The sequence below is a fragment of the Pinus tabuliformis genome, chromosome 9 (genome assembly GCF_031772625.1).
Source record: "Pinus tabuliformis cultivar Carrire ecotype Pingquan chromosome 9, CPIR1, whole genome shotgun sequence".
NCBI lineage: Eukaryota > Viridiplantae > Streptophyta > Pinopsida > Pinales > Pinaceae > Pinus > Pinus tabuliformis.
Genome location: NC_142307.1, coordinates 348,596,090 through 348,623,195, shown reverse-complemented (window position 1 = coordinate 348,623,195; position 27,106 = coordinate 348,596,090). Strand labels below are relative to the sequence as shown.

General features: G+C 35.5%; 1 protein-coding gene and 1 long non-coding RNA gene across 6 annotated transcripts; both read left to right on the top strand.

Annotated features, from left to right (window-relative positions):
- The first annotated feature begins 1,695 nt into the window (after positions 1-1,695).
- On the top strand, positions 1,696-6,611 carry LOC149148641 (auxin-induced protein 5NG4-like). 5 transcript variants are annotated; one of them, XR_016263117.1, is made up of 7 exons: positions 1,696-1,877; positions 1,964-2,191; positions 2,308-2,412; positions 3,285-3,436; positions 3,525-3,999; positions 4,557-4,708; positions 4,797-5,009. XR_016263117.1 is itself a non-coding variant. In XM_089441457.1 (5 exons), exons 3-5 carry the CDS (start codon positions 5,153-5,155, stop codon positions 6,218-6,220), a joined length of 438 nt encoding a protein of 145 aa, XP_089297583.1. In that variant the 5' UTR covers positions 3,795-3,999; positions 4,557-4,708; positions 4,797-5,152; the 3' UTR covers positions 6,221-6,611. The 5 variants fall into 5 exon arrangements, 2 of the variants coding, with proteins under 2 accessions (XP_089297582.1, XP_089297583.1); XR_016263118.1 differs by lacking the exon at positions 1,964-2,191 and having other exon boundaries at positions 1,832-1,877; XR_016263116.1 differs by lacking the exon at positions 1,696-1,877 and having other exon boundaries at positions 1,914-2,191.
- Positions 6,612-12,911: 6,300 nt separating this feature from the next.
- On the top strand, positions 12,912-14,056 carry LOC149148640 (uncharacterized). The gene is made up of 4 exons (XR_016263763.1): positions 12,912-13,024; positions 13,137-13,260; positions 13,502-13,718; positions 13,844-14,056. It is a non-coding gene; the product is annotated as an uncharacterized LOC149148640 (long non-coding RNA).
- The last annotated feature ends 13,050 nt before the right edge of the window (positions 14,057-27,106 follow it).

The following is a 27,106-nucleotide window of genomic DNA, read 5'->3' as shown; positions in this document are numbered from 1 at the left end:
AGTCCATGTTAAACACTTGTTGAAATTAATTAGATGACTTTGAACAAAACACCATAATAAAGAGCGCACAAACATTCGCTGGATTGAAGCCAAAAATTATGAATTTTTGGTTTTTCAAGTTATCTGCTTTCGTTAGTCTATCAATAGTTGCTTTTAACTATGACAAATCTATTAATTTCACTCATTGTTGCTGTATGTTAACTTCTGTTGTTCCAAAATCTTTGTTTATTCTCGTTTATTCTCCCAAAAGAAAAAAGGTTTTATTGACCCCATTTCAAAAATGCTACCACACATATGAAGTTTATCTTCAAGACTTTCACTCCATATAAAATAAACTTACAACCAATCGTAAATGGCGATAGGGTAGCCTCTTTCGCTAAGTAGAAATGCCTACATAAATGTCATATATCTTCAATCCAACAAATATAAGAGTAAGGGTAGGTTTCTCACCCGTTATAAGTCTCTCTGTCAAAACCTTTTATTTCTACAGCTTTAGAGACAGCATTTCGAGATTTTTCTATAATGTCGGAGTCTTATGGAATCGACCACCAGATGTTTTCTTCTCTTTGAGCACGCAAAGAAATCGAGCATAGAATCCATTTTTACCCTACATCCAACAAAGCTCTGAAGGCTTTGATGTCATAGAAGATAATACGCCAATCGATTGAAAACAAAATACCAGCAAGAATTGGCCGATTTTTGAAATTCTTGTTTTGTTGAAGAAACTAAAACAATGATATATAATTCATTTTTCTTACTATTAAATTATTTTTTGATAGGTGGATTAAACAAACTAATGTCGTAAATTGAATGGTGAAAGCGAAGTTTCGGCAATTTCCTAGTCATTGCATTTTCAAATTAGTGGTTGACCTGATGTTACGCATTATAATTCGAAGGGTAGATACTGCGATGGACCATGGTAGCTCCCAATTAAATTTGGTCATAAATAACATCATTTGTATGGATAATGGTTGGATCATGGATGGTAGCTCTGTCCAGGGGGAGTCACTCCCAACCGTCAGAAGGAAGGAATGGTAGGCACTAGGTAGTCACGAGTAGGAGCATTTAAATAAATTTAATATCAAAGTCAAACTCTTTTGTGTACGGGTCCACCGCTCCTTCCACCCATAATCTCAAGGCACTTGTAATTTTAGGTATGACAGAGGTATCATAGTTTTTGACGGTTTACATTTCAAATTAAACGTCAAAATGACGGGTTACAAAAGCATAAAACACGTCAAACTTGACGTGGAAAATTTTGTGATCACCATCACATATGTCTTACAACTCAAAATAAGTCTTGTAAGACGTCAAATTCCAAGCCTTCCTAGAGTACAGTAATGAAACAAATCTAAAGAAAAAATGTGCTTATCCAAAACAACTAGAAAAAACGAGAAACACACGGTACGCGACTCGAGTCCACAACTGACAATAATAATCATTTTTTCCATATGCTACCTTCGGACTATTCTCTCTCGATTTAACAATCCTATTGACATCTTTTTACACTTTTAATTACGCCGTAAGGCGTTTCCTTACGCCGTAAGGCGTTTCCCTCTGAAATCAACTCTCCCAATTGTCACGTGTCATTGTTTGAGCCATTAGATCCGATGTTAGACGATGGAAACATTCCAGATCGTTGGATGTAATTTAGGTTAGTTTCTTATATTTTTTCTGGACAATTTTTTTTGTCGCTTCAAATCTCGCTGAATTACGCTGAGCAGGCAGCGTCTCTGGGCATCCCACTCCAGGCGCTTGGAGCTTGATGAGCGTTTATCCCCAGTGAGGGTTTTGCGGGCAGAGTTTTTAATGGATCTTCCGGCTTCAGATTTCATCCAACTGAAGAGGAACCGGTTGGCTTCTGTATATAGAACACGGTAAAGTTAATTCCATCAGGTTTGTTTGGGACAGTGGTTTATGCTCTTCTGTTATTTATTCTGTGTTCTCTGATTGTTTTTGTTAGGAATTTTTGTGTTGTGGAGCAGAGCGCCCATTGGTGGTTGGTGGTTTTGTTTTGTGTTTTATATTGGTGTTGCGAGTCTGTGTTTGTATGTATGCATGTTTGTTTGTTTTTGTGGGTATTGTTCAGTCATTGATGTATTCAATATGTCATTTGTCTCATTTCTATGTACATGAACCCTGTGTCTGTGAACCCGGAGAGAAACAATAACGGTGGAGGCAGGGCAAGATGGTAGTATTATATTCACAATTTTTTTTAGTGTTTTTATCCCTGATCTCACAATTTGATATAATTTGCAAATGTCATTGAATTCTTTTTGAATTCTACTGTTAAATTATGGAACGTAGGGCCGTTATTGTGTTGGTTGGTCAAGGCTTATCTGCCAGCCTGCAGAAGAAAAAGGAGCGGTGAAGAACTTGTAGAGAATAAAAATGGATCGTCTCATGTTACAGGTATGTATACATTTTCTTTCGCAGACATATTTTTCCACTTTGATCGGATAATAATGATAAAGAAGGGAATAAATGAATCTGAATCTATATAAATTTTGTATATTAGATTTTATTGGATGTAAATTTTTAATTCCCCTGGTCTAACGGATGTCATTTTAAAGATTTGGAAACCCTCAACACACCCTCATAATCCAAGGCCGACAATGCCATGGCACTTACCAGTACCACGCGGCCACGCTTCTCAGAAAACTCAATATGTTTGCACCTTGGTATGTTTGCATTTGTATGAAATGTGAGCCTTCTCCCTTAAATGCTGGGAAACACAGATTACTGGCATAAAACCCTCGTGCACGATATTCATTCTAAATTATTTAGGATGGTGTTGTTGGCGAGATTTTATACTTGAATAGAGTAAGACTGGATATTGATTCACAGTTTCCATTTTTCCAATTAATTAACTTTTTGAATCCAATACAAAACCAAATAGAAATATAAGTGTTACAACAATCAGAAATTTGATAAACCAAATAGAAATATAAGTGTTACAACAATCAGAAATTTGATAATAAATATTGATGTTTATGTGGCAAATATTAAGCACCCTACAATAAGCTAACGATTGGTTCAGTCCTTTACATCTTGTCCATTAAATAAGAATAAAATAATATGCAATGGACAAGATGAAAAAACAGTAAACCAATAATTACTATATTGTGCTTAATATTTACAGATTTATATTTTTATCAATAACCTCCTGATATACCCAAGACCCAGCTATATAGTACCTTGTTTCGTTCTGATGAATTATTTTACTTTATTAGTTACAGGCCACAAGAGCATTTTCTAACCATAGATTTGTTATGATGATGCAGGAATTCGTTGCTTCTGGTATTGCCTTTTCAGTTCAGATATGGTGCATTGACAGAGGAGGGCCTGTGTTTGTTGCAGTCTACCAACCTGTACAAACTATTGCTGTTGCAATTATGGCATCTATCATTCTTGGGGAACAATTCTATCTGGGAGGGTATATTCCTTATACATTTCTTTAAATAAATGCCATGTTTCATCATTTTTAGTTTCATTGGATGACGTGAATTTTGCATCCATGGCAGGATATTTGGAGCAATTCTGATTATCATCGGTCTCTACCTTGTACTGTGGGGCAAAAGTGAAGAAAAGAGATTGGGACTATTGCAGGCCAAATCGTCCATGGTGCCTGAGAACCAACCTGACAATATGGATCAGAGTGCAACTTTGATCATCAACAATAGCAATGGCATCAAGCCTAATACGTCCTCGTCCCTAATTCAGCCTCTTCTCCTTGACACCAGTTACAAAACTGTTAATATCCCTTCTCCTTCAGACGAGCCACAGCCATAAAAGCCATCAAACCCTCTAACCCATCACAACAATACAACAGCTTGTATCACTGCAAACATTACTAATGAATTTTCATGGTCTAGCAAAATATCCATGCAAACATCTACAGATGTATGTATCCATCTTAAGCCACCAAACATGTGCTTAAGAGCTTATATTAATATTTGGTTTCTGCCTGTGTGCCTGTTATAAGCATATCCACTGAAAGTAAGATTTTGTTTCCCCCCTTGTAATATATAGTAAGTGTAGATTTCTGTTTCCTTTGTTTTCAAACGAGGCAGTAATATTTTATACTTGAAGAGAGTAAGACTGGATATTGATTCACAGTTTCCATTTTTCCAATTAATTAACTTTTTGAATCCAATACAAAACCAAATAGAAATATAAGTGTTACAACAATCAGAAATTTGATAAACCAAATAGAAATATAAGTGTTACAACAATCAGAAATTTGATAATAAATATTGATGTTTATGTGGCAAATATTAAGCACCCTACAATAAGCTAACGATTGGTTCAGTCCTTTACATCTTGTCCATTAAATAAGAATAAAATAATATGCAATGGACAAGATGACAAAACAACAAACCAATAATTACTATATTGTGCTTAATATTTACAGATTTATATTTTTATCAATAACCTCCAGATATACCCAAGACCCAGCTATATAGTACCTTGTTTCGTTCTGATGAATTATTTTACTTTATTAGGTACAGGCCACAAGAGCATTTTCTAACCATAGATTTGTTATGATGATGCAGGGATTCGTTGCTTCTGGTATTGCCTTTTTAGTTCAGATATGGTGCATTGACAGAGGAGGGCCTGTGTTTGTTGCACTCTACCAACCTGTACAAACTATTGCTGTTGCAATTATGGCATCTATCATTCTTGGGGAACAATTCTATCTGGGAGGGTATATTCCTTATACATTTCTTTAAATATATGCCATGTTTCATCATTTTTAGTTTCATTGGATGACGTGAATTTTGCATCCATGGTAGGATATTTGGAGCAATTCTGATTATCATCGGTCTCTACCTTGTACTGTGGGGCAAAAGTGAAGAAACGAGATTGGGACTATTGCAGGCCAACCATGGTGCCTGAGAACCAACCTGACAATATGGATCAGAGTGCAACTTTGATCATCAACAACAGCAATGGCATCAAGCCTAATACGTCCTCGTCCCTAATTCAGCCTCTTCTCCTTGACACCAGTTACAAAACTGTTAATATCCCTTCTCCTTCAGACGAGCCACAGCCATAAAAGCCATCAAACCCTCTAACCCATCACAACAATACAACAGCTTGTATCACTGCAAACAGTACTAATGAATTTTCATGGTCTAGCAAAATATCCATGCAAACATCTACAGATGTATGTATCCATCTTAAGCCACCAAACATGTGCTTAAGAGCTTATATTAATAATTGGTTTCTGCCTGTGTGCCTGTTATAAGCATATCCACTGAAAGTAAGATTTTGTTTCCCTTCTTGTAATATATAGTAAGTGTAGATTTCTGTTTCCTTTGTTTTCAAACGAGGCAGTAATATTTTATACTTGAAGAGAGTAAGACTGGATATTGATTCACAGTTTCCATTTTTCCAATTAATTAACTTTTTGAATCCAATACAAAACCAAATAGAAATATAAGTGTTACAACAATCAGAAATTTGATAATAAATATTGATGTTTATGTGGCAAATATTAAGCACCCTACAATAAGCTAACGATTGGTTCAGTCTTTTACATAATTACTATATTGTGCTTAATATTTACAGATTTATATTTTTATCAATAACCTCCTGATATACCCAAGACCCAGCTATATAGTACCTTGTTTCGTTCTGATGAATTATTTTACTTTATTAGGTTTAGGCCACAAGAGCATTTTCTAACCATAGATTTGTTATGATGATGCAGGGATTCGTTGCTTCTGGTATTGCCTTTTCAGTTCAGATATGGTGCATTGACAGAGGAGGGCCGGTGTTTGTTGCAGTCTACCAACCTGTACAAACTATTGCTGTTGCAATTATGGCATCTATCATTCTTGGGGAACAATTCTATCTGGGAGGGTATATTCCTTATTTCTTTAAATATATGCCATGTTTCATCATTTTTAGTTTCATTGGATGACGTGAATTTTGCATCCATGGCAGGATATTTGGAGCAATTCTGATTATCATGGGTCTCTACCTTGTACTGTGGGGCAAAAGTGAAGAAAAGAGATTGGGACTATTGCAGGCCAAATCGTCCATGGTGCCTGAGAACCAACCTGACAATATGGATCAGAGTGCAACTTTGATCATCAACAACAGCAATGGCATCAAGTCTAATACGTCCTCATCCCTAACCCAGCCTCTTCTCCTTGACACCAGTTACAAAACTGTTAATATCCCTTCTCCTTCAGACGAGCCACAGCCATAAAAGCCATCAAACCCTCTAACCCATCACAACAATACAACAGCTTGTATCACTGCAAACAGTACTAATGAATTTTCATGGTCTAGCAAAATATCCATGCAAACATCTACAGATGTATGTATCCATCTTAAGCCACCAAACATGTGCTTAAGAGCTTATATTAATAATTGGTTTCTGCCTGTGTGCCTGTTATAACCATATCCACTGATATATATATATAATTGGTTTCCCTTCTTGTAATATATAGTAAGTGTAGATTTCTGTTTCCTTTGTTTTCAAACGAGGCAGTAATATACCCTAATCTTATGATAGGGTTACAAAAGTTTTTGATTGACCACCATGCTGCTAGCAGCACACTTATATACTACGATACTACGAGTGTTATGTTCACCGACTACTGGTTTTCTATATCACTGTCATTCTGTATTTGTCTTTCATAGTGAGAAAGCAAGCGCTAATGCGTTTGTTATTCACCACATCCAATTGGACAATTGTGTGATCAGTGAAAGGGATTACAAGTTTTTGCAGTAAAGCATTGCAGAATAATTTTTAGTTTGGTAGAGGTTTCCTTAAAATGATTTTATCAATAAATCCATTTTTTGGGATAAGAGAAGTAATGACAGTTAAAATATTTCAGAGATTTTCCTGATAAGACAATCTGTTCAGTTAAGCATTGCAGAGTAACCAGAAATGCACAAATACACTAATTTATATAATATAAATGATAACACATCTGGTAACCCATTAATGCAGGTATATAGATCCAAATGATAACATATCTGGTAACCCATTAATGAAGGTATATAGATCCAACAGACATGCAGCCCCAGCCTCAAGAAGCATTAGAGCTGCCCACACACAATATATATTTACTCACACTGTCTTCGTTTATGTTAAACTGGCACAGTAAAGCCTTGACTTCAAATTCCACATAAATTAAATTACAGGTTTCCTCATTAAAGCTAATAAAATACCATTTTTTAAGACCCTATTAACATTGATTAGTTTAAAAGCACATTCATATTTGTCGTTTCCTCAAGATCCTGGGTTGGAGTTATTAATCATTTACGCTTAATTGTTATTATTAATTATTTGTGTAGAGTTTGTCTTTAAAGGTTCTTTAAGTATTCATTTTCTATGTTTTTGGAGGTGGTTAAGATGCTTTCGATGGTTGAATTCCAACCGCAATGAAAAAGGAAACCGTCTGTGGATGGATGAGAGAGGACAGCAATCTGAGGCGAGAGATCCAAGGTGAAGGCCTTGGAAGTTTTTTCATATTCCCAATAGCAGGATTACATATATAGAGATTATGCTCCGTGCAATTATGGTAACAGCATAAGATTTCACTGACACAAACACAGCAAACCCCAGATTTAACAGCCATACCCAAGATATTATCACTGGAAGGAATCTCAGGCAAAAGATTAAAGTTCTTGAAACGAAATGGTTGAAACTCCATCGGAAGTTTGAACAAAACTGAATTTCTTTCCGCACACCATAGCTCTGCAGCCCTCCCACCATTGTAGCATTCACGTTTTATTAAAAAAACAGGGGCACGAAATACCTGGTTTTGGTTGGAGAGCAGATAATTCCAGCGTTTACAAACAATCCTTAACCTGTTTATGCTCAGAAAAGGTAAGCGTGAAAAAATTTCACTCAACAAATCCTCCGGGAATTCTTTACCTGTATCTCCAAAAACAGTTAATTTTTCCTCCTGGATTTCTTTACCTGTATCTCCAGAAACAGATATTTTTTTCTCTGTATGTCTAATTTCAGAGTTGTTGTCCTTTTTCACCTCTTTTGCAATTGCAACTGTTAAACTCTATAAAACTCTGATAGTGCAAGGGTTACAATTATTAGTGTTTGACAAAAGCAGAGAAAAAGCGTGGAGGTAATGCAATGGCAGTTTGTAGCCAATTATAGCCATTCCGAATTGCAACAGAGAGATTATCTACAGCCAAGTCGCTTCCACCTTGCGTTAGCCAATTATAGCCATTCCGAATTGCAATAGAGAGATTATCTACAGCCAAGTCGCTTCCACCTTGCGTTAATTAGGCAGTTACCACTCAATTCGGCATGTTGTTCACCTCAGTTTTCTCCATGTTCATTTGAGGCGAAATCCAACATGGGTGTACCGAAAAAATCGATTATGAAAGCGCACAGTAAACGAAAAGGATGTGAGAGCATCTTGCACTAATATTTTAGCTTTCTCCAATAGTAAGGGCATGCATACAAAAATGTTTATCTGCGCATGATCCCCTTCGATCTGAACATCAGGGAGCTCTATGAAGCGGATCATGTCCCTTGACGAAGATGGTAGGATGTGGTGAGGAGAGCCGTCCATCCATATGGCGGTGAAGAAGGTGACAGAAAAGCCATGGTACACAGTCAGCCACTTTGCAAGCTCGAGCAGTGGGATGTGATGGCCCGACCCAAACCCAGGGAAGATTGCGACATGAGGCTTTTGGCTCTGCTCTTGCGACTCCATGAGTGTCTCTATATTCCAACAAGCAAATGCCAATATTTGAAGGGTGGGTTCTGTAATGATGAAGTAGAATTTATAGTTATAAAACAAATGTATGACATTCACCCATTTTTAGCACAACTTATCATCTCATTTCAGGCCAAAAGTTTGGAGGTTTAATCCGAACTTGCAGGAGACCAGGAGGATGAAGAGGAGCACGAGGAGGACGAAGAGAAGCATTAAGGTCCATGGCGTCTGATTCATCTGCAACCTTCAAGCCTTTTGGAGTTCTCTTTGTTTGCCTTGGTGAGTACCATCCATCCAATGATTCAACGAGTGAGTTTGGTATCAGTCATTGTTCGAAATGATGATTCCATAACATCTACCATTATTGTCAGCCATCCAATTGTAGAAGCTTATAGTATATTGTACACTAAAGATCCGAAGCCTGAAACCAAGCATAATTCTCTGTATTATGCCTGACTTGAGCTAACTAAATTTTTGTAGTTCTATTCAATTCAACTAAAGGAGCTAGGTTCTTTGTAGCTTCTATATTATTAAAAACCCAGACCCAATTTCTCATCTATGTTTCTATTAGAACAAATCATAATAAACTGGGACTGGAGATTTTTACAGTTATACAATGCACCCAATGATTGCAGAGAGCAAATTTTAGTAATGCTTGAATACCAGCGAACGTCCGGTTAGGACATAGAAATTTTCTTCTACCCTTTTGAGCGTTTCAAGAAGAAACATGATGTGAGGGGCTGCATCCTCCGATTGAGGTGCCGGGTCTAAGGGATAACTATTCTGTTAAAATCCTTTGAGATCTGCACCTAGCCTCATTCCTTGGTGCCATATGGATCGGGTAGCCAACAGTGAGAAAGCTTGGGGGGCAGCTTAACACTTCGCCAACCTCACTAGTGAATCAATATCCCCTTAGGCTATTAATGCTATGGGTGTGACCTCTCAAGGCAGGGTGGGTGCCTGATAATCAAAGAGTTAAGTTTGAGCTGAAAGCCGTGCAGCTCAAACATGAAAAAAATGACTGCAATATATACCTCTAATTTAAGGATTATTAAAACTTAGGATGTTCAGTTTTCCTGAACATCCAATGAGATTTAGTACACGGTTACTACAGAAATATATGTAATCCACCAATTAGGCTAAACTGGTCTAATGCAGGGTAACAACCAACGTTGTGCAACCGCAATAAAATTAAGATAGCTCATTTGGCTACTTTTGTACAAAATGATATTACTACGATAGGCTACATATTTATCATCGTTTGTCCATAATTGGACAACCATCTCTCTGACGAGTTTCAAACTAGCTTAAGGTGCCCGCAAGGGGATTTTGTCATCCTTACCTTGCTATTGTGAAGCTTACAGAATTAGTGGATATCACTGAACAACTTTACAACCCGTTAAGCTAGTTACAGACAACCAATTGTCAAAAATACAAAAAGACATAGACACTAAAGGCTGTGCATTATTCTTATGTGCCTCGTTGTCTAAATTCTATTGAAGTTCTTCTGCAACGCAGAGACCCGCATGGCTATCCCTTGTCCTATCATTGTTAGATCCTTGATACATCATCAGAGTGTTTTAGCAGCTGCTTATATATATATATATATATATATCTATATATATATATATATATATATATATATATATATATATATATATATAAAGGAATCAGCAACTAAGCCGAGTACAGGTTTGAATTCGCATGACATGGAGTCAATTGTGACTACTACCACTATAACTTTTAGGTGAATTTATGCACGCTCCCACACACTGTCCACAAAGTTAATTAAGGATTTTGGACCACAAACTTTACATAAGACTTTATAGGAAATCCACCGCCGATTGAGCTTTCCAGGGACTATTAGTAGTGTTAGCTTTATCAAACAACAATGCTTAGATTTATTTTGGAACTCATAGGTAGAATAGCTTTGATTGCCACAATAGGCACGCTGCTTATCATGCCCATTGCCATTCCATCTATGACATATTTTTGGTTTATCCAAGAGCTTTCAGTTTGCGGTTCTCTACACGTTTTCAGATTCTCAAAGTCCCATCAAGGTAAGTAATAGTCATACCGACAATAACTCTACGATAATATATTTTTAACGGCCTTAAATATTTATACCGAGCACAGAAATACTATTAAATATTTTCATTGCTGTTTAAGGACCAACTGTTGACAAAATCCTGGCATTTTTTACGATAAAACCAGATCCGATCTGAGTAAAATTGCTAGAGAAATTAGCATGGAGTCTAGGGGCTAAATGCCAACTCTTTATTGGGTGGAAGCTGCGGGGCAGCTGACGTTGTTAGTTAGGGTACAACTTTGCCATGATGACACAAGATAAAGAAATGGTACATTAACGGGGAACTAGGTCCTCATGAATAAGGAGGGCCTAATTACTATATACAAGAGATTATTATAGCCATTCTCACACAGTTGTGTATGATTTTTCAATATTTTGGTTATTAAGAGATATTTTCCTATTTCTAAAGAGATGTAGATGTGTCTCATCATTATTATACTTTTGAGCCACACTGCCTTTCTATATTTGATGTGTTTAGTATTTTTCTAGTTATTTCTCGTAACTTGGAGCATTACATCAAGGCCTAGCCTTGGATGTGGAAGAGAGGGGAAGGGAAATCTCACCTCAGAAAGGCCTTGGCTTTGTCTCAACTATTTTCCCCATCATACAACCCCTGAAAGTAGATGCTTTGATGATCAATCTTAATGGACTAGGGCTTATCCTTTATCAAATAAGCCTTCTGCTTCTAAGGAAGAAATCAAATCAAAGGCTGTCGTGTGCGGAGGGCCATTGAAACAAGGGTCCGACTCTTGACATGATCACTTTGTTTTCTACTTCCAATTGCCTGAACTTTCTGAGTTCAATGGTCAATTTACTGCTTCCATAAGGTCTCTCCATAGTATGTATTTTCTAGATTATTTTTGTGTGTTTCTGGTTGTCAGTTTCATGTCAAAGACTCAAAACAGAGCTGGTCACCAAGGAGTGTGGCTCATTATGCTCTCTGCACTCAATGATTGTGTCTTTAGTCATTAAATCTAGCTGAAACATTTTAGTGGAATCCAGGGCTAAGGATTTGGTTTCCATCTTTATGTTTTTAGTGCTGAGTGATGCATTTCAGTTTTATTTAAATACGTGAGCCTGCTTCATGTTTCCATAAGTTGTTGAGTTTATAATGATACACATTTTTTAATATTTAATCATGAGTTCAACTTGCCAGTAGAAAATGGAACAAAAAGAACAATCACATGAGATAGTATCCACTATAAACTTCTTCATAAAAACTTTGTAGAATAATTACCAATTCATGGTAACTAAATATTTCATGTAGAGTTATGCATTACTTCAGTCCTTTAAAAGCAGAAATTCTAGATGCATTACTTCATTCCTTTACAAAGCAGAAACTCTAGTAACCAGTTATCGTTGATATCTCAATGCTCATGATTTCTTTTTCACGGCCGTGATGCATATCAATGTCAAGAAGGATAATGATTATTAGCTGTGGAAAAATTATTATCTGATTTGTCAAGGATAATGATTTGTTATCGGCTCTTATTGTTGCAATTCGGGATGATAAAAGCATTGCAAGTTTAGATATCTTAAGTAGTTGAAAAAATATTTGCTAATCTCTCCAGGAAAATAATCTCTTTTTATTCTTGTTCTTGGAAGGCAACATTTGTCGGAGTCATACACATTTTTTAATATTTAATCATGAGTTCAACTTGCCAGTAGAAAATGGAACAAAAAGAACAATCACATGAGATAGTATCCACTATAAACTTCTTCATAAAAACTTTGTAGAATAATTACCAATTCATGGTAACTAAATATTTCATGTAGAGTTATGCATTACTTCAGTCCTCTAAAAGCAGAAATTCTAGATGCATTACTTCATTCCTTTACAAAGCAGAAATTCTAGTAACCAGTTACCATTGATATCTCAATGCTCATGATTTCTTTTTCAGGGCCGTGATGCATATCAATGTCAAGAAGGATAATGATTATTAGCTGTGGAAAAATTATTATCTGATTTGTCAAGGATAATGATTTGTTATCGGCTCTTATTGTTGCAATTGGGGATGATAAAAGCATTGCAAGTTTAGATATCTTAAGTAGTTGAAAAGATATTTGCTAATCTCTCCAGGAAAATAATCTCTTTTTATTCTTGTTCTTGGAAGGCAACATTTGTCGGAGTCTCACTGCAGAGGCTGTATTTCGTGATGTTGTGCAGAAAAGGGGATTGACATCAGCATTCAAAATTGACTCTGCTGCAACTATTGACTACAATGAAGTAGGTTCCAGCTTATCATGGGTCAAGGCTAATTGAATTGGTATTTTAATTTTTTTTGTATTATATTGCAATAAATAGGTATCACGTATTAATATGTTGAAATTATTTGAAGGGCGATCCTGCAGATCCCAAGATGAAGAATGCAGCCAAGAAACGTGGAATAGAGATAACTTCTATATCACCTACATACTTTAAAGAGTTTGATCTAATACTTGCAATGCACAAGCAGAACAAAGGTAAACAAAAAGCATAAATGGCATATAAAACTCCCAAAATTTTCAGTTTCATTTGCTAAGTTGTTCCAAACAGAATCTAATAAGCCAATACTATTGTTAAATTCAGTGAAATGTACATTAAAGTTTGTCTATGTTATTGTTAACATATGCTTCTAATTAGTTTCTAAGTTGTGTGCAAATATAAATTAATAACATGGGATGGATATATTCTGTAGCTGACATATTGACAATTCTCCTTCAGTTCCCCCAACACACAAGGCCTTTATTGCTTTTCCCAGGTAATTGTTTATATTTGGTATTCTTTATCGTTTCCCTGTGATACTCATACCATGGAGGAAGCCATTTTTATAGTCATATGGAGAAAGTGGGGGAGCAAAGTAGCTGTGAGATATCAAATGGACAATTACTGTGCCAATGGCTTGCAACCTTGGAGCTCTGAAAAGCTTCCTACAGCAGTGGTATGAGAACTCAACTTTGCTAAATTATGGTGAAGTTTTAGTGTGATAGCATCTGAGATTTGTTTTGAGGTTGGTTCTCTCTGTAACTAATTTTTTGATTTTGTGTGTTGTTGTTCGCATTACAGATGTGGCTGATACTGCACTGATATTGAGAAAGCACGCCCTTCCAATAAAGCTATTTTCTTGCCTGTTATTCAATGAATTAGAAATCTTCGATCCTCGGGATCAGTTTCCATTTGCATATGTAAGAGACATGATGACCCCCAAAGTGAGGATTCACATGCTCGAATCAGCCATTTTTAATACAATAACAAATGAATATCAACATTCTTACAAAGTCAATCGAAGCATTTTCAAAGAGCCTCCTTTGGACCTGCAAATTTCTTTGGTTTATGAATCCAGAACCTGCAAATCGTATTTGGACAAAATGTGGGCTACATATTCTGTTTGATTGTATTAATTCATTTCAAATTTGATTGGCTGCTAATATTACAACGTCCATAAAATATCAATTTTTTAAACTGTGAAGGGTCATGAAATACCAAGAAATAGCAAAATATGGGAGGATCCATACCTGCAAATTTAACCAATCCATGATGTTGATGGATGCCATGAGTGCTAATTTTGTGCTAGATTGGATTAGATGACTGAAATAGCAAAATATGGGAGGATCCATACCTGCAAATTTAACCAATCCATGATGTTGATGGATGCCATGAGTGTTAATTTTGTGCTAGATTGGATTAGATGACTGATTTACTTCTCAATAATTGAAATCATTTTTACTGCTTCTGCCAACATGAGATGATAGAGACTCTGCACCTATATCTAATATGTGTATTGCATTTAATGGCGTTGATAGAGATTGAATTGTTTTTCCATGTGAATTCCAGTGGTGATTCTGGTTATACCGGAAATGAAGGAAAATACAATGAAACGTGCTCTTCTGGACAGCTGGTATCGAAACTGGGTGTACACCATGAAAACAGTTTTAACTCAAACAGAAACAAAGAATTTTTCTAGGTGGCTCTTTGTTGTCACTGCAATCCTGAACTGAAATTTGGTACAAGTTGTATAGGCTTGCATGTGCACCATCGTGACAGAGCTTTTATTAAAGGAGGTGCGACGTGGGGACAAATGTCCCCAGATGTTGATTGTTACATTTATGCATCTTTTTTAGATTTGCCTATCCCTATGTCGTCATTGCTCTTCAATTTATGCACATTTCTGCATCTTATTTAGATTTGCATATTCCTATGTCACTATTGCTCCTCAATTTATGCACATTTATGCATCTTATTTAGATTTTCCTATTCCTATGTTGCCATTGCTCCTCAATTTATGCCTTACGGCGTTTCCTTTGCAACATTTGGTGCAAATGCTAGTTTAAGTTAGTTTGTAATACAATAATGGAACAAATGTAGAGAGAAAATGCGCTTATCCAAAAAGGTGGAGAAAACGAGAAACATGCGGTACGCGACTCGGGTCCACAACCGAGATATGTTAGTACATTAGTGTACTCGCGAAATACTTTGTGCTTGGCGTGTTGCTTAACTTTTCATTATTTTTATGCATAAAGGTTTAGTGTATGGTTTACCATCAATGGTCTTATTATTACATATAGATCATTGCTTTTAAAACATTCTGAATTTTAAAAGCTACTCTATTAACTGGATGTTGTATTAAATCTTAAAATTGTATTAAATATAAAAATTATTTTTAAATAAAAGTATAAATATTTTGAAAATTATTTGAAAAAATATTGAGAAGTGCGTTTTCAAGTATAAATTATATTAATAAAAAGATTATTTTTATTAAAATTAAATATAATTTAAAATCCAAAAAACTCATACTAAGAAAAATGTGTACAGGAAATTAAATTTAAATTATTAAAATGAAATTAATATTTAAAATAATAAAAGTTATATTATTTTATAATATATTTATAAGAAATAGAAGTACTAAAAAAACTGAATTTCAATTATTGAAAAAAAAAATTGTATTATTTTATAATATATAAAAGAAATGTTGAAATATAAAAAGTGAATTTAAATTATTGAATTTTTTTTTATTATTTTATTATATATATAAAAGAAATGTTGGAAAATTTTACACTGTTATTTAATTTTATTATTATGAATTTAATATTTAATGTGAAAATTAAATATGGAAACTAGTGATATAAAAAATATGATTATTGCTTTATGTTATGGAGGTGTTTTAGGAATTTTGTAGGGTGTTGAATTGTAATGTATTTATATATTGGAGGGTGTTGAATCTATTGTATTTGTGCATTCATATTTTAAGCTAGTCTAGATCTACCAAATGGTTAGAGAGATCAAATGTCTTTAGGTGGAGACCTGTTTTAGAGTGAAAAGAGATTTGATCCCCTCTGGGCTTGGTAGATCCAAAGTTAAAATGAATATAGGTTGGTTTAATTATTAATAATTGATAGTTATAATTATTAATTTTATTTTATTTTTATGTAAATTGACATGGTTAAAATGTTTTAATTAATAATTATAATTATTAATATTATTTTTATATTTTATTTATTTTTTCATTGTATTTTAAAATTATTTTTATTCTTATGTAATTCGATTGAGTCAAAATGTTTACATAACATCACATAACATAACATAACTTTACAACAAATATCATAATCTGGCCAAAATTTGTTAAGTGGATTCGATAAACAAAACTCTAAAATTTAAAATAGTTAAGCAAAACATCTTTAAATTGCTTTCAATTCTAACAAACCAATATACTATCACAAATGCATAACTAATTTAACAATAGAAGCCTCAAGCAACCATGAAAAAAACCATAAATGAAATCTCACCACCATAAAAGGAGTTCTTGTAAGGATTTTCTACTCTAGCCCTCAAAATTCTTGTAAGAAATTCTTGAATAGTGCTCATCATTTAAAACATCCAAACGGCAAAAAATACATCTCATTTAAAACAACTGAAAAGATAAAGAATGAAAGCATCCCCATTGCAATTCACACCTCATATAGATAGCCCCACGACCATGGTGCTTTGTGTTGTTGCTCATAATATTTAGGGTGATTGACAATCAAGGAAACCCTAAACCTTTGCGCAAGGCATTGTTAGTTTGGGTTTCAAATGAAAAACTTTTGATCTTCCGAGTGCTGAGTTGAGCGCACTTAGGAAAGTTATGCATCACTATAAAATGAATAGTATTGATATAATTTATTCCAATATCAATGTTGGATCAAAGGAATCCACCATGAGAGTTGTAAGGTGGAATTAACCTAGGCAAGACCTTGACATTTCCCTAACATATACATTTCTTGTAGTTTCTGTTATTTATTTAGAAATAGGGTTTTCCAATAGATTCTATAAAGAGAGGAATGGTGGAGGTGCACACACTGTACCCAAAATTCTGCATATACAGTGTTTCAAGCTTCCTTGGATTATCTAAACGGCCAGAGCCCATGGAGATTGTGAAGGTCATCGTTAATATGAGTATAAATGTAGTCGAGGAGGCAAATACCAAAGCCCACAACCTATCTCACCCTGGACTCGACCAAAGACAATGAAGTGCCCTGCAAGATGTTGATGGAAAGGCAAAGAAATAAAACAAATAAAATACAAAAAATAAAATTCTATACATAAAACTTCTCAATACACATTCACCGAGTTGCGACTATTTCCTCTTCTAGCCTAATAAAAACTTAATTGATTACAATGAACCCAAAATGGGGTATTTATACTTTTTTACTTGTGTCTCAACTGATGCTAACTTCAACATGCAAACACACACTAAAAACTTTTCCAAATATAGAATGAACTTAAACATCTAATATTGGACTTGAGTTAACTCAACCCAACTCAACCGCTCACTTCATGCATTACATGGACACAGGAATAATTACAATTTCCAACACTTCACCTTAATTACGACTGTATTAATCAACATAACTCAAACATGACTCAACTATGCTTGTTAGGCTTACTATTATACAAAATCTACGACTGCGGACAAAATGTCTTCCCTAGGTCTAGTGGACTAACCTAGAACAACAGAAAGAAAAGGACACAATGTCTTCCTTAAAGTAATTGAATGATAGGATGAGGCCTACCTAGATATGTCACAAGATTCACTCCTTACTCAGCTTGTACGCTCAAATCCTAGCTTTGGTCGCTTTAATTAGAACATGCACAATCAAACAAGACAATCCAAAGATTTACGACATCTATGTAGTATAATCTAATCACTTCATTCAATAGATAAAGATAGTATTGAAATTCATTATATCATAACATCATATATAGGAAAACAATCTACTCTTTGTATGAATAGAAATGGAGAGAGTTACAACTAAAAATAGGAGTTGATCTTGTAAAAGAGCTCCCCAGGTTGATTTGTCCTTTCCTTGCCACAAAGTATGCATCTATGTCACCCTAATGCATGGAATAATTATTCTTAAAGCAATAACATGAGGGTAGAATCAATCTCCAAAAGCCAACCTTTTTCCCATGGATGGCTGTAAATATATAGATAAGGGAGTTAGTTCATGAATTCTTATCCATTTACCAATCTAGACTTGAGATCCAAAAGTGATGGGAGGATGGTCTCAAGGGATAAGATGATGATTTCTCCAAGGTGGAGTCAAATAGGATTCAAATTTTTATCCAAGGTAAACAGTTGAAACAAGCTCAGGGAGATCCTAGAAGAGGAAGCTTTGAGATTCTTTTTATTTTTCCTGAATTTCTAGAATTGGCGCACCCTCAAGACTAAGCAACCTACTGGTGATCAGCGTAGGTGCAGAGAGGGTCAACCTAGTAGTCAACACTGGTCCCTAAAGGTTCAGGGTGTGATCGACCTTAAAAGCTTGGAATCTCAGCAGTTCAGAGTATATATTCAGGGTTTTAAGAGAGTCATTCCTAGGGCTTTGTGTAGGGATGATGAAAATATGTTAAGGGATGTGAATTGGTCCCATTTAAAGATCTATTGACTAGATGTGACAAAAATGGCCTGTAGAAATTTTTTTGTAGATCAACTAGATCTGATACCATGTAGAATTTCCTGCAAATTCTCTACAAATCTACCTCTCAGATCTATGTAGAAAATATGACTGTAGATTAAATCGATAATGCAATATACCAAAGAAAAATACTATAGTCTACTTCTACTATCAAACTTGCAGAAGCTTAAATATTGAGCTGAACCAGAGTTGAACACATATAATCATAAGAAGAAGAATCAATGCACATGAAACACAGAAAATACTTAGGGGAAAGCCTCAGCTAAAAACCCCACTATATGTATTATCATACAAGGTGGAAATACATCAAAATTATACAAAGCCTTAGGTCTCACAGCTAGCTAGCTCTTAGTACAATCCTCCTGGATTCTCACAAGCAATCAAAGCTTATCACAAGCCTTCTCCTTTGCCCTCCAAGCTCCTATTTCCTTGCGCAGTTTTCTTGGGTGATCCTCTTATTACCAAGTGGAGGATTGATCACTCACACTGATCCTACACCCTATCAAAACTGTGCAATCCTCAAGGAACCTTGTTCCTTCTGCATGCATGAGTTTCCATTATAGGAGAAAACATGCAACTGATAGTACACTGTCCTTGTCTTTAATGTCAACTGGGTCTTTCTCCGAATAGACATGCATGAGTTACTGATGAGAGAATCTTTAGTTATCTGGAGTACACTAGTTGGATGCATGCATGCATTAACTGACTGAACTCAAAATTAGTTCCTCAAACAGTTTGGAACTAATTTAACTAGACTTAACTCAGTAAACTAAGCTAAATAATTACAACTCAAATACAACTCAATATTATCTCCTTAATTAAGGGATAATCTCCTTAATTTAAGGGATAACTGTTGCATGAATTCAGAAAGACTTCTAACTTGAATTCTCCAACTAATTAACTCAAGATGAATTAATTAATTATTTTTCAGGCAGCTGGTGAGACTAAATTCGAATTTTAATTCAAGGACAAATTAGCATTGGAATATTCTGGATTCTATTTTTAACATTTCTTGTTGGTATTTTCAACATGGCCTATAACAAATTCCCCCCTAAAGCCCAAAGTCATAAATGACTGAAGTGCTTTACCTTGTGACAAGTCAGGATCAAGAACAACAAACGAGAGCATCATATGTTACAATACATTTACATCATAGCATATTTTTTGAGGGATGCATACCCATGCTCGACACATAAGCTAATATTACATGTATAATGACCAAAATACATGTCCACAGATGACTGATGGTGGACCAATGATTGGATTTCTATCTATATGATCATAGCCATCATACATTATGATCTTATATTAATCCTGAAATCGCAGCTCGCATGGATGAAACTAGATCCAGGGTCTTCTATCTCATTCACATTACCAACCAATGTACAAGTCTAACCATGTGAACCAATGAGATGAAGTCTAACATGGTAGACACCATCTGATTACTGGGAAATGATGTAAGTTGTTAATAGACACGAGAGAAACCACTGATGATGTTAATGGATCTCAAGGTACTATAGTACAATCCATATGGTGTGAATGAATGAGTTGATGTCAAACACCACATAGAATCTTTAGTTGAAGGCCAATGATGTAAATTTGCCACCGAGAGCAAGGAAACTTGCCATTGATGTATGCAAGCACCAAGGTCATCCCTTAGGGGGATGCGTTGGGCTCAAAACCCAAATCTAATTTCTCTCAAAATTTTGTCAAGTTTTTTGCATGAAATCAATCTTAATGAGTCTCTTTGTGATATTTCAGGACTTCATTGCTACAAAATTTCTTAGATATGGAAAGAAAGAGAACATCAAGAACAAGATATGAATGCATCAAATGATCCTATTACCATCCAAGCACTAAGAAATTGTGGATTGCTAAAATTCTTCATCCTTCCTAGAATGAGGCAATAGATGAAATTACTTGAATATCTTGTACGTGCATGGGATGTTCAGGTGTAGAAATTTAGGCTAGGAGAACATCTTCTCAAGATAAAGGTAGAAGACATATATTTATTGACAGGTCTATATAGACAAGGTGCCCCCATCTCTTTCACAGGCATGAGAAGGGGAGGATAAATAGTCAAGGATTATGTCACCACTCATTGCAGACCTTGAGCCCAGTCGTCCAAGGATGGGAAAATAAAAGTAAAAGACGTGGTTCGACAACCTCTACAAATGATCTTATTCATTATCACCAGGTTTGCAGGTAGATATACACTACACGTGTCCAATAGGCCATATATATAGTATGATCTAGAATGCATAGAGCCAACAATCTTCAACTAGAGCGAGGTAGTGTTCGTAAACATGAAAGAACAACTGAATAAAGAAAAATATGGGAGAATAAAGAACTTTGGGTATGGATAAATCTTGGTCTCCTTTGATCTAGAGAGGATTCGAGTGTTACAGCCTCAACTTATCTCACTCGATCCCATTGATGCGAGGGTTCCATGGATGAGAAGGTGGATAGATTTCATGTCCCACCATGCAGGTCCATCATCCATGATGTTCACATCGGTTTTCTTCAGATGGTTTCACATGCAGTTTATTATGGTAGATGATTATCCATACGCAAGGTTTGATTTCCATGGAGATCTAGAGCTCACGCTTCCTAAGGGAGAGAAATGGGGTGCTATAGGTAAGATATTTTGAATATATATATATATATATATATATATGTGTGTGTGTGTGTGTGTGTGTGTGTGTATATATACATATATACATATATATATATATATATATATATATATATATATATATATATATATATATATATATATGTATGTATGTATGTATGTATGTATATATGTATGTATATATATGTATGTATGTATGTATATATATGTACGTATATATATGTATGTATATATATACATACATACATATATATACATACATATATATACATACATACATACATACATATATATATATATATATATATATATATATTAATATATATATATATATATATATATGTATGTATGTATGTATGTATGTATATATATGTATGTATATATATGTATGTATGTATGTATATATACATACATATATATATGTATGTATATATACATACATACATACATATATATACATACATATATATACATACATACATACATACATATATATATATATATAGATAAGCTTGGTAGTACCTCTTTTTTCTATTGATTTAACAAGAAGTTACAACCAGTTCTAAAAATAGTTAGGTGGCCTCAACTTTCCCTGTGGGAAACCAAGTTTATTGGCCACCTAATGGCATGGTATGCCATCCAAAAATGATAAGTCTTGAGTCTTTCTAACCAAGAAATATATGATTGTATGTCTATGTTTATCACACTATCTAATTTCCTATTTCCATGAATGTAATTACAAGTAAAAGTAAAATCTATCTGCATCAAAAACTATGAATACAGACATCATTTTCATTCTTCTACTTCCTCAGCTGAAGCAAATTCCACTGGATCGGGTCTTTTGTATTCAACCCCGGGAGTTCAGTCAATGAAAGAATGCAAGGCAAGTGATTTTCAATGCACTGGAGGTGCCCATCCTACTTCTGCAATTGAAACAGGAGCTTCTGGAAGTCCTGCTTGTAGTCTGGGAATGCCTACATTATGGTGGCCATATTCAGATCAATTTGTTTCAGGGCCTTCCCCAGAATTCCTTTCATTGACTAGTAGAGGAACAACGTATGCTTGAATTGGGTTACCGGGTCTCGGGTATGCTCTAGATCAGGCATCAAGACCTACCAGTATTCTGCTTCCATCTCCATGGATTCTTCTTGAGAGTTCAGATCTACCTCCCAATCCTCTATCAACTTCTGAATTTATTCGTCTATGCCCTCACGATAAGCTTTCGCAGCTTCATTGATCACGTTAATAGTCAGTTTGCATACCTTCAGCTTGCCCCAAGGGTTGTTGGATTTCCCTTCTTCCTATCTTCTTGTTGTTTTTCGGGCCGCGACCATGCGAGGTAGGGCTTCAAGTTCAAGCTGCCACACGGAGCATGGTGACTGTCTCACTATTTGATGAGATGTAAGGTTGAGTGCTTGTGGGTGTTATAAGCGCTCAGTTGCTCAAATGGTGAGTTTGGATGTCTTCCTTTTCACTTGTCCAGAGACCAACATACACACATAAAACCAAAAAATGGTTCACGCTAGCCTACTGAGTTTCATAAAAAAGGTTAACACGATTTCCAAAAGAAACAAAGGTTCCAACCAATATTTAGAATTATGGGCCTAACACCACACATACCATTTATCATGTGTGATACTCAAAGGTTTTCCCTCCCAAGACTGTTAAGAAGTCACAACCAAAGCATAATCCCCCTACCCCCAATTACCTTGCACCCCCTCTTCCCAATTCCACTTAGGATTCCAGCGACCAACAATCCAAAGCTTTGCTAAACTTGCCCAGTTCTGAGTCAGGTCAGCCCCGCTTAGATGCAGAGCCATCGACATAGTTTTCATGAGCAAGCTAGGCATTATAAACACAAAAGTTTGCCTAAACCCAGTATCATATATATATATATATATATAGATATATATATATTCATGAATCCATTCATACAAAATCTAGATGAGCGCATGCCTTCTAATCCCTAAACCTATAGATCCACCCTGCCCCACTTCTTGCATCCCGCTGCCTTTCTTCCTACTGTAAGAGAAAATGTGACGGGCTATGATTATCCCCCATCGGGGTAGCCAAATGCCAAACTACATTAAAACATAGATGTTTCTAGGCTAGTACCTATAATTTAATCCCCAACCCAACACAAGCACTAACAGGGCAGGACTCGGGCCCTCAAAACCTACAGTCTCATACCAAGCCAACCCAAAATCGCATCCAACCGACTCTCGTCATGAAGCAAAGGGGAAGGGAACCAAATACATACCAAATAAACAATGATATGGTTAGATGAGTGCACACCAATTCCTTCCTTTATCCACAGCTGGTATATCCACCCACCACCTTCCTTTGAGCTAGGTCCAATGTCTGAGTTCCTGACCCCTGCATGCAATCACTTGATAACTTACACTGAGACTAATTTCCCCCGTCGCCACTCGCTTACATATTACTCTCCCATTTTCCTGAGGTGACCCTACCAGCCATGCCACGCATATGGAGGGTGGTGGATTTCTCTTTCGAGGCGCTCCCCAATAATTTCTTTGGTTGTGCCGAGCATCTCGTACACACCTTGATTAGGGGGTACATTTTTTATTCTGAGTTTTACAATTTTTGTTTTTTTGTTTTTTTTTTGTTTTTATGTTTCCAAGACTAAACCATCGATTTGCACATGCAGATCCTGTTCCACCTGTGGGTGTATCATATCTCCAACAAGTAGGAGATCCACAAATACGACCAACACTAATATAGGGTGTTGTAGTAGCACAAGAAGTACTACATGATCTTAACATAATAAAGACCGTCATAGAGGTAGAGTGTCATATGGAGGGGTTGAAACATGGCATAGTTGAGACCATGGTCAACCAACTTCCTATCCGATTAAAACGACATAATATTGGAGTGACAGGGCATATCATTCAGCTACTGCGCAAGATAGTTTGTGCAATGGAACGTTATCGTGAGAACTATGATTAGTCTACTAGGAGGTGTATTTCCATATTTGCATATATATTTTGGATATGATAGGCCATGTGTCCATATGTGTCTCAGGTACAAATTTCATAAAACCAAACATTATATATATATATATATATATATATCTATATATATATATATATGTATATCTATATATATATATCTATATATATATATATATATATATATATATATATATATATATACATATATATATATATACATATATATATATATACATATATATATATATACATATATATACATATATATATATATACATATATATATATATACATATATATATATATATGCATATATATAGATATCTTAAGTGTTTCCTATGTTTCTATTATCATTTTCAACTGATGTGATGTGTATTGAAATTATTCACATGTGTTGCAAATGTCTATCTAAAACATGATTTGCCAACATGTTTGTCGATGTATTTATATTTCTATAAATGTGTTGATATTGGATGCAATAAAAATGTCTTTCTAGAAGGTGAACCCTTAAAAACATTAGTCAACTATAGTACTACAAGTTGTGAATTCATTTTGATGACTATATGACGGATACCATGTGAAATAGCATCAGATAGTGGTTCTATCAACGCACTATACTCAATGATGTTAGTGGTAGAGCGACTGAGACAGATACCTTGTAGACTCACTAACTCACCATCTATGTAGAATATGGCCCATGGTGCGGAATATAGGTTCCGAGTACTACAACTAACACCATCAGCATAACCAACAAATGGTTCCAAGGATGCTGACATATTCAAAACATATGAAAATGGGATTAATATAAACTGAAGGAAATTCTGAAGGGACACACTACAAACACACTCAACAAACCTATATACAACATGTACATGGTTTAATACATAAAATAAAGCATAGCATTTTCTAAGGTACAACCAATTTCTAGGCTACGCAAGTGGAACTCCATTAAAATCTACTAGCTCATAGGCCCCTTTTGTAAGAATATGTTTGAAAATATATGGACCCAACCACATTGGCTTCAACTTTCTTGAACCTAATTTATCAGACTCTTGATCATAAATCATAACAATATCTCCTTCTAAGAAGATGCAAGGTTTGAAACTCTTTTCATATTGCGCCTTGATACGTCTCTTATGAGCTTCATTAGCTAAAACGACATCACACAGTGTCTCGCCTAAGTGTGTGAGATTTAAAAGCATTCCTCTTCTACATAAGTGGTAGGAATGAGTTTTATAGCTAATTTAAATGAAATAATCTCACATTATTTTGGAAGGATAGCTTCGAGACCATAATCCAACTGAAATGGTGTAAATCTGGCAGTAGTCATAACAGAGGTTTGGTATGCCCACAAGGCAGAAAAAAGAAGAAAACTCCAGTTCGATTTATGGACCATATCATACGGTGAAGCATAGTTTTAAGAACCTTATTGATAGCCTCAAATTGTTGATTCACCTGTGGATAGTAGTGAGTGTAAATTTCATGGGAAATCCTGAGCTTGGCAATTAGTTCGGTCATCATATGATTCCGGAAATGTTTTTTGTGATCCATAACTATGGCTTGTGGAACACCAAACCATGCGATGACATGGTTGAAAAAGAAATATGTATTTTTTTGTCGATATTGTTAAATATAGGCATTGTTACACTAAAAAATGTCACCATGACTATTTATAGTTAGTATGGCTCAATCAACAGTCATGCTACCCTCTTAGGCAAGTCTTATGCCTCTGCTCTCCATGTCAAACTCCAAAAAAGAGAGAAAGTCTTGTATAAATGTATTTATCTCTGGGGACGCAGGTTCTCTCAACCTTACCTGCGGGGACGCTCCCAATGTTCACAAAAGCTGCGTCCAAAGACGCTCTGTATGTAAAGGGACAGGTGCGTCCCCCTGTAAAGGTTAGAATGCGCAAGTTTCATCTTTAAAAAGTTACTTGTGGTCATTTCTAGAGCATTCTAGAAGGTTGTTCGACGTGTATTGGGCGCCTCCAGATGGTTCATGCACTCCTATCAAAGAGGAACTTATCCCATCAATAAGGGAGCTATCCCACCCAAAGAGGGGATTATCCCATTGATGGTGGACCTGATTAACCTCCTCTTGAGCACTATAAATATAGGCATTGGGCCAGAAGGAGGAGAGGTTGAAGCTATACATTTTCTAAGGGTAAATGCTGCAGGAATTAGGACTCCCATTTAGAAGCTTGTGAGGAGAGATTGCCATCTTTGCTTGTTCTATTTGGAAGTGGGTGTGCTTTGTCAAAGTAAAGGAGAACTCTTGACGGACCCTGGGAAGGACTTGCACAACACCAAGGCTTAGGTTGTATTTGTTCTTTTTGTTACCTATTAATGCAAATGAGTCCATTCTTCTCAATAACTTGTTGTTTATGAGTTATTTCATGTGCTCCTTGGTCTACATGATGAATATGCTTTGTTTTATGTTATAATCAGGTGCAATTTAATTGTTTGACTGTTGGTGATTACAGGTTTTGGAGAAAAGGAGGAGCTCATCCAGATCAACAAAGCTTGGACTTCTACAACGGCGTTTGGACAAAGGTAAGAACAAAACACTTGATATCTCATATCATAATGCATGTTTAGAGAAGGATAGATCTTGTTTGTCTTGTTTGTCACTAGAGAGTCTTAGGCTCCTAGGGAGGTTGGTTGTGTCCGCACAATTGACTCTTTCCGCCTGAGAAATTGGCGACTCCACTGGGGAATCCATTAATGTGAAAAGTCTTTTCCTTTGTATGAACTTTGCTCTGAGAAAA

Excerpts from the sequence above, each read along its gene's own strand:
- LOC149148641 (XM_089441456.1), top strand. The coding sequence starts at position 2,392 with ATGGATCGTCTCATGTTACAG. Across the intron at positions 2,413-5,716 it reads TGGATCGTCTCATGTTACAG|GGATTCGTTGCTTCTGGTAT; the intron begins GTATGTATACAT and ends ATGATGATGCAG. Across the intron at positions 5,869-5,952 it reads GAACAATTCTATCTGGGAGG|GATATTTGGAGCAATTCTGA; the intron begins GTATATTCCTTA and ends CATCCATGGCAG.